Here is a 12500-nt window from a genome sequence, read left to right as displayed (position 1 = left end):
GACACACACACACACACACACACACACACACACACACACACACACACACACACACACAGAGCCCACTCACTCAGTTTCACTCTCAATACCACACAGGTGAGAAATCTCATAACGTGTCCCAAACTGAGGGACATAGAGGCGTCCTGACCACCTGGAGTGAGTCTCATCCAATATTACATCACGGAGACATCCCACCTGCGATGGAGCCACAGCGCTTTGGCTCCTGACATGAACATTCCCTTCCTGTCACCCTCACCCGGACGGGGGAGGCGTCCGGAGCCTGTGTCGGGAAAGCCGACAGGCGCGGAGGTGTTTACACCACAAGAAGAGGCACATGTCCAAATCCAGTTAGCCGTCACATTCTCTCTGGCTTCCAGCTGGTCACTCGGATTAATGGGATTTGTATGCTAATAGAACAGGGCTCTCTCTGTGTGTGTGTGTATGTGTGTGAGTGAGAGTGTGTGTCAGAGTGTGTGTGTGTGTGTGTCTGAGAGTGTGTGTGTGTCTGAGTATGTGTGTGTGTGTGTGTGTGTGAGAGAGAGAGTGAGTGTGTGTGTGTGTGTGTGTGAGTGAGAGTGTGTGAGTGAGAGTGTGTGTGTGTGTGTGTGAGTGAGAGTGTGTGAGTGAGAGTGTGTGTGTGTGTGTGTGTGTGTGTGTGTGTGTGAGAGAGTGTGTGTGTGTGTGTGTGTGTGTGTGTGTGTGTGTGTGAGAGAGAGAGTGAGTGTGTGTGTGTGAGTGAGAGTGTGTGAGTGAGAGTGTGTGTGTGTGTGTGGGAGGGGCAAGGACATCAATTGCTTTTGCTTGCAAATCTCCGTTTCTGTGGACGCTGACGGGAGCCGAGAAGTGATGTGATTCTAATTACAGAAAGGTTGACCTTTAACCTCAGAGACTTTGACTGAGTGAAGGATGTAGAAGGGATGAGAGATTAGTTACAGAGAGAAGTAGAGAGAGATACAGAGACAGAAAACAGTCACCAAGATTAAGTATATGATATGAGAGAGTGACACGCAGTGCCAGAATCACACAAAAGGTTCTCTCAATGGAAAGCCTTCTTGTGCTATATAGACGGCCTTGCCCGCAACACAGTGGATTAACTCAGTGTTTGCTCTTGGCCAGGACAACAGCTCTCCTTTCCTAGAATTCTCATTTGGTATTCTCTTTATCGTTCCCTTAGAAGCAAACCACTGTCTCCACTGTAATACATTCAACACTGTTTCACTATGTGAAAAAGGGAATAAAATATACCTTGGACGAAAAATAACCTTTGTGTAAAAAAGGGGGAAAAAGCATTTCTGCTTAGTTTTATGAATGTAAACTCAGAGTAAAATATCATATATTAGGGCTGTTCTGCTGATCTGATTTAACACGATGTTAAAGCAAAATTTAACACCCTGGATGGTGGTGGAGGAGACAATGACCTGACAGACACCAGTCTGGGACAGACTCAACTACTAATGATCAGGGAGAGACAGCAGGTTTGGGCAATACTTCCTCACACACACACACAGACACACACACACACACAGACACAGACACACACACAGACACACACACACAGACACAGTGGTGACGTGACTCGGTGCCTGATCTACGTCTCTTGCAAAATGCGATGTGCTAACCACCACAAACATGTCAAAAACTGCACAGCAGGACACCTACAGAGGCAATTAACTACAATTTATGCCTGATTTAATGCCTAACGATTATCATCATACTCATAAATAATGCAAATCTAGAATATCGAGTTTCCTGCCACAAACACTCCCCGGATACCTAAACTTTACATTTACAAAGTGTTATAACTACGCAATAAACAGATTATGACCATGTCAGGCATGTATTATGCGCAAGCGCCCAGCTGGAAGTGACGCTCCCATGCGGCAGGCCTGACTCGCACTCGGACGGCGGAGAGCAGAAGGCTGGAGAGTGGTGCTTCAGCGCCCGAAGGCCTTGCGCATCGCGGGGCTTTGAGATGAACAGGACAGGGCAGTTGCCGTGGGGAGAGACCCCCTACAGACTGGAGGACAGGGCTCATGGACCGAAAAGGATGGAGAGACGGAGAGAGACTAAGTGAGAGCAAGAGAGGGAGACCGTGTCGCTCAGCTACCATCAGTCTGCCCACATTTAGAAATGGAGAGAGCAGGGAGAGTCTGCAGTGGGTGTTGAGTAGGCGTAAGACGTGTGCACACGTACATTTATAATGATGGAAGACAGTCTTGGAATAACAATCTTGCCCACAAACACTCCAAAATAATCCCATTAGGGCATGAAATTGATTTGAGGAGAGGGGGGGGTCTTCTGGTACACCGCAGTGAAGTTGAAATGAGGTAAGAGGGTCCCGTGGCGCACCATAATGAAGTGGATATGAGGAGAGGCGTCCTACGGCGCACCGTACTGGAGCTGATGTAAGGGAAAGGTGCTCCGTAGGGCACTTCAGAGTGGATGTGAGGGTCTCACAGTGTACCTCGAGAGGAGTGAGCGGATATGATGAGCATGTCCCGCGTCCCGTGCCGTACCTTATACGCAATGCTGTTAAGGACCTTCATGGCCAGGTCGGACACTTCGGGAAACGGGTCGGCAGCCAGGTGTAACAGAACCCTCCAGATCTGAGTGTACACGCTGTTGAAGGACACGCCTGCAGAGGGAGGGAAAGACAGAGGGGAAGATAACGTCATCTTCCGTAGGTGTCGGTGAAACCCTGTAGCTGAAGTAAGCTGCTAAACCTGCGCTACAAGATTCCCATTCACCATGGAAACATGGAAACGGGGAAGGGGGAAATGGAGCGTGGCTGTGCCGGTACAGGAGTCTGGAGCGTCTGCTGTCGGGACGCACTCAACTCCTTGATGGGACGTGATCCATCATGGATCAGACGCTGATATTTAAACTTCATCACTGAGTATGATAGAATGGCGATAAATCATGATGACATTAACGTGCTGTGCGTGGTGTTAGGCCTCCTCAATGCCCTCAAGTGCACTTATTCCTTTTGTCGTGCGCCAAATGTCGCCACTTGTGGCGGTCAATTTTGCATTCATGCGTGCAAGCGCGCACACACACACACACACACACACACACACACACAGGAAATGAGCTCATCCATGCATGCGAGGTCCCCAGAACCTCGAGCGTGACTATTGGTTCGGTGTGCTGTGTGTGTGTGTGTGTGTGTGTGTGTGTGTGTGTGCCTGTGCTGTGTCTCTATTTGCTACCCAGTGGTTGCAGTGTGTGTGTGTATAACCATGTGAGGCTGTATGTGTGTGTGCATGCATGTGTGGGTGTGCGCGTGTGCATGCGTGGATGTGTGTGAGCCCTCGAGTGTGGCAGGCTTCCAGAGTCATTGAGATTCAGAGTGTGTGTGCCATCTTGCCCCACAATCAATCCAGGGAGTTTCTTAAACTTAAACTCTGGGAAAAACCCTTCAAGCACAAATGCGCACACACACACACACACTTCTGTATGTGTCTCTCTCTCAATCTCCCTCACACACACACACACACACACACACACACACACACACACACACACACACACACACACACACTCCTTTCTCACACACACCTCTTTTCCTCACTCATACACACTCACACCCTCATTCTGCCTCAGAGCTAAAGGTGCAAACCCTCACAAAACTCATGCCCGATCACAAGCGCAAACTGTTCCCAGATCAGCTTCAAACTGAAAACTGTTTTAAGGCCCCACCACTATGAAGTGGGAGGAAATGCCCAAGTAGTCTGAGATCAGAAGGCAACAGCCCCATATCATACCCAGCACACACCCACACCGAAGCTCAATTAAATCAAAACAATGGAGGCGGAGCACTGCTACGAGCAATTCATAATAATGGCTCATGGAAATGTCTCCGTAATGAAAGCACTGAAATATTAATGAGAACCTGTCACAGTGATTTGGCTCCAGGAGAGCACTCGACACTTCAGGGGGTTATGATACTTATACGCTGACATCACGGTTTCTTCATCAGTGTCTTTTAAATTCTCACACACACACACACACGCACACACACACACACACACACGTGTATATATATTGGAGTTTAGACTGACACGTGTACACTAACGAGTGCACACTAACGAGCTCTTATGGATGAACACCTCTTCCGGTGCAGAGAAGGAACTAATCCATTTGGCCACTGCTGCTGGACAGTTTGTGCGTTCGTGTTGTAAGGGGTCCCGTGCCCCGGTCTCGCAGAGCCTGATGCAGCAGTTTGAGACACTGTGCATAACGGGACACAGGATTCCGCTGAGAGGCAGGAAGTGGTCATGTGGTGTGTAGGCGCACGTTCCTGCTGGCACCCTGCTGAGATGTGAGGAGCCTCCCACGGACACAGAACGCCTGAACCTCAAACCGCCAAACTTACAACTTTGTTTCTGATGAGTTTTTTTAGAGCACACACACACACACACACACACACACACACACACACACACACACACAAACAAAAGCATACATACATACAGCATATCAGCGGACTTACTTAAAGCAGCATCTCTGTGCAGGAATCCTGCTATTGAGACTCCCAGCTTGCTGTACTGTGGTTTGGTTTGTTTTTAATTTATTGGGGCTGTTGGCCTACATGAATTACATCACCATTAAAAAAAACAAAAACCCTGACAACCTACTAAAGGTCCTTCTCCGTCGAACACCTCGCGTACGAGTCTCTAAAACCGTTCTCTACCGGTCACATGGTTCGGCTGACAACTTCAGAATGGTCCTAGGTGTTTTAATGTTTACGCGGGTGTTTGTTGGTGTTTGCCAGTGGACGTGGTGGTCTCTGTGAGATGTTTAAAGACCCCCATCCCCCACTGAAGCAGCCCCTGGTGGGGGTTATGTAAGATGTAGGCAGAGGGGAAACAGTGGGAGCAAGAGGAAGCTGAAGATAGGCCAGAGAAAAGGGGGCGGGGCATTCTCAGGCACGGACCACGGGAGGCGTTTATATAGACTATAACGCTGCATGAAAAAGTGTAGTGATCCTTGCCATAAAACACCAGGACACTGGGCAGAGCTTCTGAACACAGAGACTAATATTAAGCACAGAAACACACAAGCACGCACAGGACACAGTAATTTTGCAGCGGCTGGAAACTCCCCAGGCACCATGTGCCCACACCTGCAGCTCAACTTTCTCTCAGTATTACACATATTTGTGGTTCTGTTTCCTTCCTCATCTGATGTGATTTACTGACTGTAACTGAAACCAGCACCTTCCGAATTGCTTTATGCATCATTCCTTCCTATTTTCATGATGATTTGGCAGCACCTTACGTAAACATGATGTGTGTGTGCATGCACGTATGGGTGGGTGTTTGGGAGCGAGAGAAACAATGCGAGAAAAGGACCGAGAATAAGATATGGAGATTGAGTATAACAGAGAAGAGCCAAAACCCACCGAAAGCTGAGGAAAACTTGCATGAGAGCATGGTGTGTAGGGGACTGCTGATTGGTTAAAAACAGAACCATGATGATTGGATAAAAGCTGTAGGAGCATGCCGATTGGTTAATGGGCAAGTGAAATGAGCCAAAAGCTAAAAGTGATGAGAATGTAAGAGATGAACCACATCAGTTGCAATAATCCTGTCGTAACATCCCTGACAAAGAGCCCTATAAACGTGCGATGGCTGGTGGAGGCATATTACCTTACACACCATCACACGCTCGGAGAGGGGTGATTCTGCACAGAATGGCAACCTAAAAGCCCCTCAAATCCACAGACACAGCCAAGGTATTATGAGCACAACGCAGAAATGTCAGTTCAAAAAGGCAGCGGTGAGGGGAGAGAGAGAGAACGGTAGAGCACAAGAGCAAGTGAGAGTGTGTGTGTGTGAGAGAGCGTGAATGAGAGCGAGTGTGTGTCTCTCCTCGGAGGAGACACCGGCCCTAAAAAGGCTAGCGCGCTAGCACGCTAACCGGCACGCTGGAGACCGTTAGCTTCATCTGATTTGCATAACGGTCGTGGGTAATTACTAATGTCGCTTGCAGCCTGGCACTTGTATGGTAGTCGTGTTGTGTTACTTTCTCATGACGGTACGTGTAAATTATGTTACAGTTCTGGTGTCCATTTCCTGAAGGTGTGAGATACGTCAGGCTGCTTGACTTGCTGCTTGTGTTCCGTCTCTGTGTTACTGACCCCGATATCTCAGATAACTAGATATAAATGAGAAGACAGATGGTGGATGACCCCCTAATCCAGAAGCTTCCGTGGTACCTCAGGAAGGGCGGCGGGTGTGATGGCACGCACACACACACACACACACACACACACACACACACACACACACACAGACACACACACAGACACACACACAGACACACACACAGACACACACACAGACACACACACAGACACACACACAGACACACACACAGACACACACACAGACACACACAGACACACACAGACACACACAGACACACACAGACACACACAGACACACACAGACCTACTGGTCTGTAGTGGCAGTCTGCAGTCAAAATCCATTGACACTGGGTTGGGAGCTGCACCTCCCGGCAACCAGGAGGCGCTGCTGCGAGATGGAGGAATCGTGTACTGCCCCGGGGGGCGAGCGGGCGTGCGGCCCCACTCACCGATGAGCGAGTTGAGGGAGGAGTAGGAGCTGACGCGCCTCATCTTGTCGATGGTCTCGAAGGACAGCAGGTACTCGTCGTTGTCGGGACTGCCCAGCGTACTGCTGGCACTACTGCTGGCACTCAGGTTGCCAGGGGAGAAGGTCACGGGCCCACCTGGAGCACACGTGCACAAAAACATCACACCAACAGCTGGGCCGATCTCTCGGCTGGGCTGAGAGGAACTGAATATTAACTAAGCACATACCTAACGCACAGACCTGCTCACAGCTTGAGTCTAATGTAACGTAATGTAATCTAATGTAATGTAATGCAATCTAATAGTCTGGTCCAGGTTTCTAGGTGATTCAGGGGAGCCTCTCAGCTCTGCAGACGTCCAAGTTGTCTTCTCCGACAAACCTGAATTATGTCATAATTCACAGAGATTAAAAACAGAGGAAACGTGTCCTGACCCTGAGTGATCGAGGTGCGTGACGTTAACACACAGGGTTCGTTTCAGAGCGGCTCAGCTGTCCTCTGGCACGTCAGCAGTGACACGGCCAGTCAAGATCAAATCAAGATGTCACTCCTAAATCTTTGACTCGGGGTTAATGGTTGTTACCTCAGAACGAAAAACTATTTTGTTTCATTACAACAAAATAATGTTTTTGTAGACTGAGGCCCCGTACGTTGACCTGACTCTAGTCTCCTTGGATACGGAGTCCACTATTAGTACGAGGTTAAGGGAGTAGTTACAATGACGTGCGGATCACAGAGTCCTGCAGGTGGAGAAAAAGATCCAGAAGAATCCGGAACGCCTTCTGGCACTTGGGGTTGATAACAGGTCATGTGTTCGATCCCAGCTGACAGCTACTCGCACTGTGTCTCTAAACCAAGCACCCGAGTCCCTCCCCCCATGGATGGTGGGGCGTGTGTGCGAGGAGCTCACCCTCCTCGTTGAGGTTGAGGTTCTGCAGGCTTTTGTTCAGGTTACGAGCAGTGGTGGCCGCTCGGATGTTCGTGTAGGAGTTGACGGGGCGCAGACGCGGCAGGGTTGGGCCATCCCTCACTGGGGTCAGGTTCCCCGGCTCTGGAAGGGTGCGAGCCGCCATTTACGGTTATGAAAAGGCCCTTTCGACATGTCCCGAGAAACACAGACTGCAGAGAGCGCGTGACTGGGATTCCGTGTGTCGTCTGTAGGTGTCGGGAGACTAGCAACTGCACAGACTCAGCAGGGACACGGTTTATTGATGTGCTCAATTGACTCAGGGTAAGTCAAAGAAAGGCTAATTGCAGAAATGTTGAAATATTTGTTTCGAGTCGAGGTGCCTAGCTCTGTTTGCAAAGTTTAAAGCTACAGTCAACAGGCTCATGTCGTGTGACTTGGATAAGGTGGATTTTACAGCACATTGGGATTATGACATATGTTATAAGATTATATTTCAGAGTGGTCACTGTGGACACAGGAATTCATCACAGAGTTCCTATTTTGTTCATAAATATTACCAGTTAAGTGCAGTTGCAAAAGCATATTATATATATATACATACATTTTGATTTTTACAGGTTCAAGCTTGTGAGAGGGGACATGCAATTCAAAACTGTACAGAAAACACAAAACCCTATGCTGAAACACACCACCATACAGCTGTGTCTGACTAATGATAGGAGGGATGTGTGTGTGTGTGTGTGTGTGTGTGTGTGTGTGTGCGTGTGCCTGTACCTGTAGTGTTGCCAGGTGAGGGCACTGCATAGTTTTTCTCCTCCTCCATAAACTGCAGCGCCACAGTGCAGAAGTTGCTCTCGTACTGAACCACCAGGTGGCTCAGAGCCACAACCAGCTCCTGCAACGGTTACCAAGCGCCAACACAGTCAGGAAACGCAGGTAAACTAATGCGGGCATGCTAGCAAAATCAGCAGAGCAGAAATGTCAACACAGGTAGGCGAGGCCAGCAAGGTCAGCACAGACGCAGGTGTGCTAGAACAGGTCAATTAACGCAGGTTTGCAGCTGTGCTCCTCACCTTCCTGACCACAGGGCTGCCGTCGTTGATGAGCTGGGCCAGCATCATGGCCACGTTGTGGTCGATAGTGGTGGAGTGGTCAGTCCGCTCAGCCGAGTTCCCCACGAAGGTTCCCAGGGCAAAGACGGCCGCGCACCGAACCTGTGCGACACGGTGGGTGTGTCAACCATGCCGCGCCTTTATACTGGAGATAAATCGCACTGCCACCCAACTGGAGACCAGAACCAAGACTGGGAGTGGATAGAAACGACCCAGTGGAGCCATAGGACCGTATAGGACTACACTGCCAGTCCTGTTGAGTGTGTGCGCGTGGGGGGGGGGGGCGAGTACCTCGGGGATGGGGTCAGACAGGAGACTGTAGAGCTTCTCATGGGCGCTGTCCCGCACCCCGCACCAGCGGGCCGAGTCAAAGTTCTGCCAGATCCGGCCGAGGCAGATAGCCACCCACTGGCGGAGGAGGGGGTGGGGGTCGCTCAGCTGCTCCAGACAGATGGAGATGAGGTTACCCTGGAGACAGGCCTCCTGCAGGGTGAGGAAGACACGACGGCATGGGTTAGCGAGGCGCCGAGCAGACAGGTCAGAGGTCATACTAAAACTCTCTGGTAGCTTGGCATGCTTCGGGAGTACACAAGGCACCGTTGGCAGAAAAATGTAAGCCTGTTTTTTGTATTAACCTATATAGATAGAAAGCCTACCAGTACACAATAGAAAAATTGTTTACAAATTATTTTAAATGATTTAATACGCCATTCCCATTAAATAATTTAATCAGGTAGAACCATGAGACAAGACAAATTCTTGCATGCACATGACATCCCGGAATGTTCCAGAAAGTACTAAAACAGTCTTAATAACAGGAAGACAGCGGTTACTCAAGGAACCTTCAGGTCCAGTCCTGCAGAACATTTACATTTATGAACAACTTACAATTATGAGTACAACTTGAGCAATTGAGGGTTAAGGGTCTTGCTCTGGGGCCCAACAGAGGCAACTTAGCAGTGGTGGGGCTTGAACCAGCAAACTTCTGATTACAAGTCCAGTACCTTAAACACTAAGCTACCATTGCACATAGAACACTACACAGTTTAGGGTCAGTGATGTAACATGACGCCCAGTTCAGCTCACGAACTGCCAGGGGGGCCTCGGGGTCAACACACAGCACTGATAGGTCAAACTGGTACAGGGATGGGTCACAGACTTGCGAGATACCGTGGAGTCCTGCAGTTTTATCTGGAGCTGAAGTGCCATCACCGACGCATGCCAGACTTGGATTGGACTGTGTTTTTCTCTTCGTCTAATTTTCGCTACCGTGTGTGCGTGCTCATTCAGGGGACGAGCAGGACACGTTTTTTCCGCCGCTCACGAACCCACCTGTCCCGTGTTGTAGTTGTTGACAATCACAGCCAAAATGAAGACAGCCATGGTCCGATGTTCCGCCTGCCAAATAAGTCAGGACACCGTGAGTCACGGAAGCTGACAATGAGTCACTCCGTAAAAAAAACACCAACACCACAAACAAATAATAAATAAGCCCTCAAACCAAGACCTGGCTGGTCCGTGCGCATGACGTGATGTCAGGAAACTGAACGCAGGACTGGACAGATATTGTGAGGCACATGTGGGGAAAACTTACCGGCATGTACGGGTCAGCCAGGACGGACAGGAAGTACTTATGACCGTTGTCCTTCACCAGATCAGCCTGGCAGGACTGCAGAGAGGAAGGGGAGGGGAAAGAGGGAAAGAACAGAGGAGTGTCAGAAGAGAGAGATGAGAGGATGAGTGCGACACGATGAGTGAGAAAGATTTAATAAAACTGGATCTTCTGAATCCATTGGTCGGGATCTTACGCTGTCCACGGCCAGGATCTTGGCCCAGATGAAGACGAGGAGAGGACGAAGCTCTCTCGCTGAGCTCTGGAGCAACTTAAGAACATAGGGGAAGATTCCAACAGAGAGAGCCTGGATCAGGAAAAGAGGGGGAGGGGGAGAGGAGGAGGAGGGAGAGAGAGAGAGAGAGAGAGAGAGAGAGAGAGAGAGAGAGAGAGAGAGAGAGAAAGGGCATGAGGGAGAGTGGAAGAAGGGGGGAGAATTCACACGCAGAATTCACTTTTCGCTAGTCATTTCATCATTTCTTGGTAACATACAAGACACCTGCTTAAAATACTTCACTGATCACTAACACAACATTTTAAAGTACAGTATAACCCCGGAGAAGAGAAGCAGTGGGTGGAGAGCAAGGGACTGAGCCTATAACATTTAGGGAGCGAGGGAGTGAGGGAGCCAGCCCATAACATTTAGGGAGCGAGGGAGCGAGCCCATAACATTTAGGGAGCGAGCCCATAACATTTAGGGAGCGAGCCCATAACATTCACATTTACGGCATTTAGCTGACGCTTTTTATCCAAAGCGACTTACAATTATGACTTGAGCAATTGATGGTTAAGGGTCTTGCTCAGGGGCCCAACAGTGGTATCTTGGCAGTGGTGGGGCTTGAACCAGCAACCTTCCCATTACAAGTCAAGTAGCTGAACCACTGAGCTACTGCTGCGCCCATAACAGAGGGTGGAGAGGATGGGAGTGAGCCCATAACAGAGGGCCTTGTTTTGGTCTCTGTCCACTTGATGTGAGACGTGACTGATGAAGGACAGACAGACCCGCTGCTCCCACTACAACGCAACATATGAGCTCTGAAGGGCTCGAACCAAACACCACGCTTGGCTAACGCCCAACCAGAAGCCGGACGGGGACAAGGAAAGCCTGGCCTTTGGTTGCGGCCTTGGTCCTAGTTACAAAAAACCCCCCACTTTTTTTTTTCTTTTTTGGGGCTGTTTGAGATGCTGTAGAAAAAGCACGAATCACAGCACGACACTTTTTTAAAAAATGTACCTTTCCGCTCTTTTTCTACCTCTGCCTCCCTCCCTCTCTCTCTCCCTCCCTCCCTCTCTCTCCCTCCTCCCATGGGAACTCTTGCTGATAACTGTGACCAGTTAGCGCGTTGGAACATCAACGTTTATCTCCACCGCCTTTCACAACAAGCCTGTTTTACTGACATAAATAATTAACCAAGTAAACATCAACCACTTTACAATTAACTTTTTGTGTGTGTGTGTGTGTGTGTGTGTGTGTGTGTGTGTGTGTGTGTGTGTGTGTGTGTGTGTGTAACCTTACCAAGCTCACAGCCCACGGCCCCAGGTCCAGAAAGCGGCCCAGCAGGTCCAACGCCCGCAATCTGTGCACCTGGCTCAGGAGGACCTGAAAGAGAACCGTGGGGTGCAGTGAGAAGGGACCTCAAAGACGAGCTCATGTCTGAGTGCTGGCAAGTCAACACAGAGCTAGAGGACACACCACCACAGACAATCCCACCCACTGCCCACTTCTGCTCCGGTGTACTGAGCCCAGATCAACATTTCATTTTCATGAATACGTCCCGCGGCAACGTTTGCAGGGTGACATTGTGGTGGACACGAGGGGACCTAGACAGTTGAGGGGCGGCGAGGGAGTCGGAGATTATGAGAAACACACACACACACACACACACACGGATCTGAACTGAGGAACCCAGTGAAAAAAGCAGTGTTTTACGCTGCATTGGCAGGCTATTTTGTTATTCATTTTGTTTAAAAATAACCCAGATATATAGCCCATAAACAAAACACAAGCGTGCACACGCTCTCTCAAACAAAAAGATTTAAAAAAACAACAACAACAACAACAACAGGTGTTGTGGCTGTCACATACTATCCACATGCTGCTGTTATTTAATTATTACTCAGCTGTGTGTGTGTGGCTTATGGCTTATTTCTTTAATTACATCATACAGAGTGTATGTCTGTATGGGCTGGGAAATTCATTTTGCAACACATATGTACACGCACTGTGTGTTACAATACTTAGGCATTA

The 12500-nt window shown here is 49.3% G+C and overlaps 1 protein-coding gene across 11 annotated transcripts in view; it reads right to left on the bottom strand.

Moving 5' to 3' along the window:
- The window catches only part of rptor (regulatory associated protein of MTOR, complex 1), an 80167-nt gene that overhangs the window by 21530 nt on the left and 46137 nt on the right, over positions 1 to 12500 (bottom strand). For all 11 annotated transcript variants that reach the window (XM_081710607.1, XM_081710608.1, XM_081710609.1 and 8 more), the window contains 10 exons: positions 11769 to 11852; positions 10449 to 10559; positions 10235 to 10309; positions 9973 to 10038; positions 8932 to 9123; positions 8602 to 8742; positions 8303 to 8423; positions 7529 to 7669; positions 6601 to 6756; positions 2517 to 2635 (listed from right to left, as the gene is read on the bottom strand). In XM_081710607.1, coding sequence (XP_081566733.1) covers positions 2517 to 2635; positions 6601 to 6756; positions 7529 to 7669; positions 8303 to 8423; positions 8602 to 8742; positions 8932 to 9123; positions 9973 to 10038; positions 10235 to 10309; positions 10449 to 10559; positions 11769 to 11852 — 1206 coding nt within the window. The remainder of the gene's footprint in view (positions 1 to 2516; positions 2636 to 6600; positions 6757 to 7528; positions 7670 to 8302; positions 8424 to 8601; positions 8743 to 8931; positions 9124 to 9972; positions 10039 to 10234; positions 10310 to 10448; positions 10560 to 11768; positions 11853 to 12500) is intronic.

This window comes from Electrophorus electricus, chromosome 3, assembly GCF_041902795.1.
Source record: "Electrophorus electricus isolate QZ-2024a chromosome 3, ASM4190279v1, whole genome shotgun sequence".
NCBI classification, from domain to species: Eukaryota; Metazoa; Chordata; class Actinopteri; order Gymnotiformes; family Gymnotidae; genus Electrophorus; species Electrophorus electricus.
The sequence above is the reverse complement of the archived record's forward strand: the minus strand, read 5'-3'. Positions and strand labels throughout refer to the sequence as shown.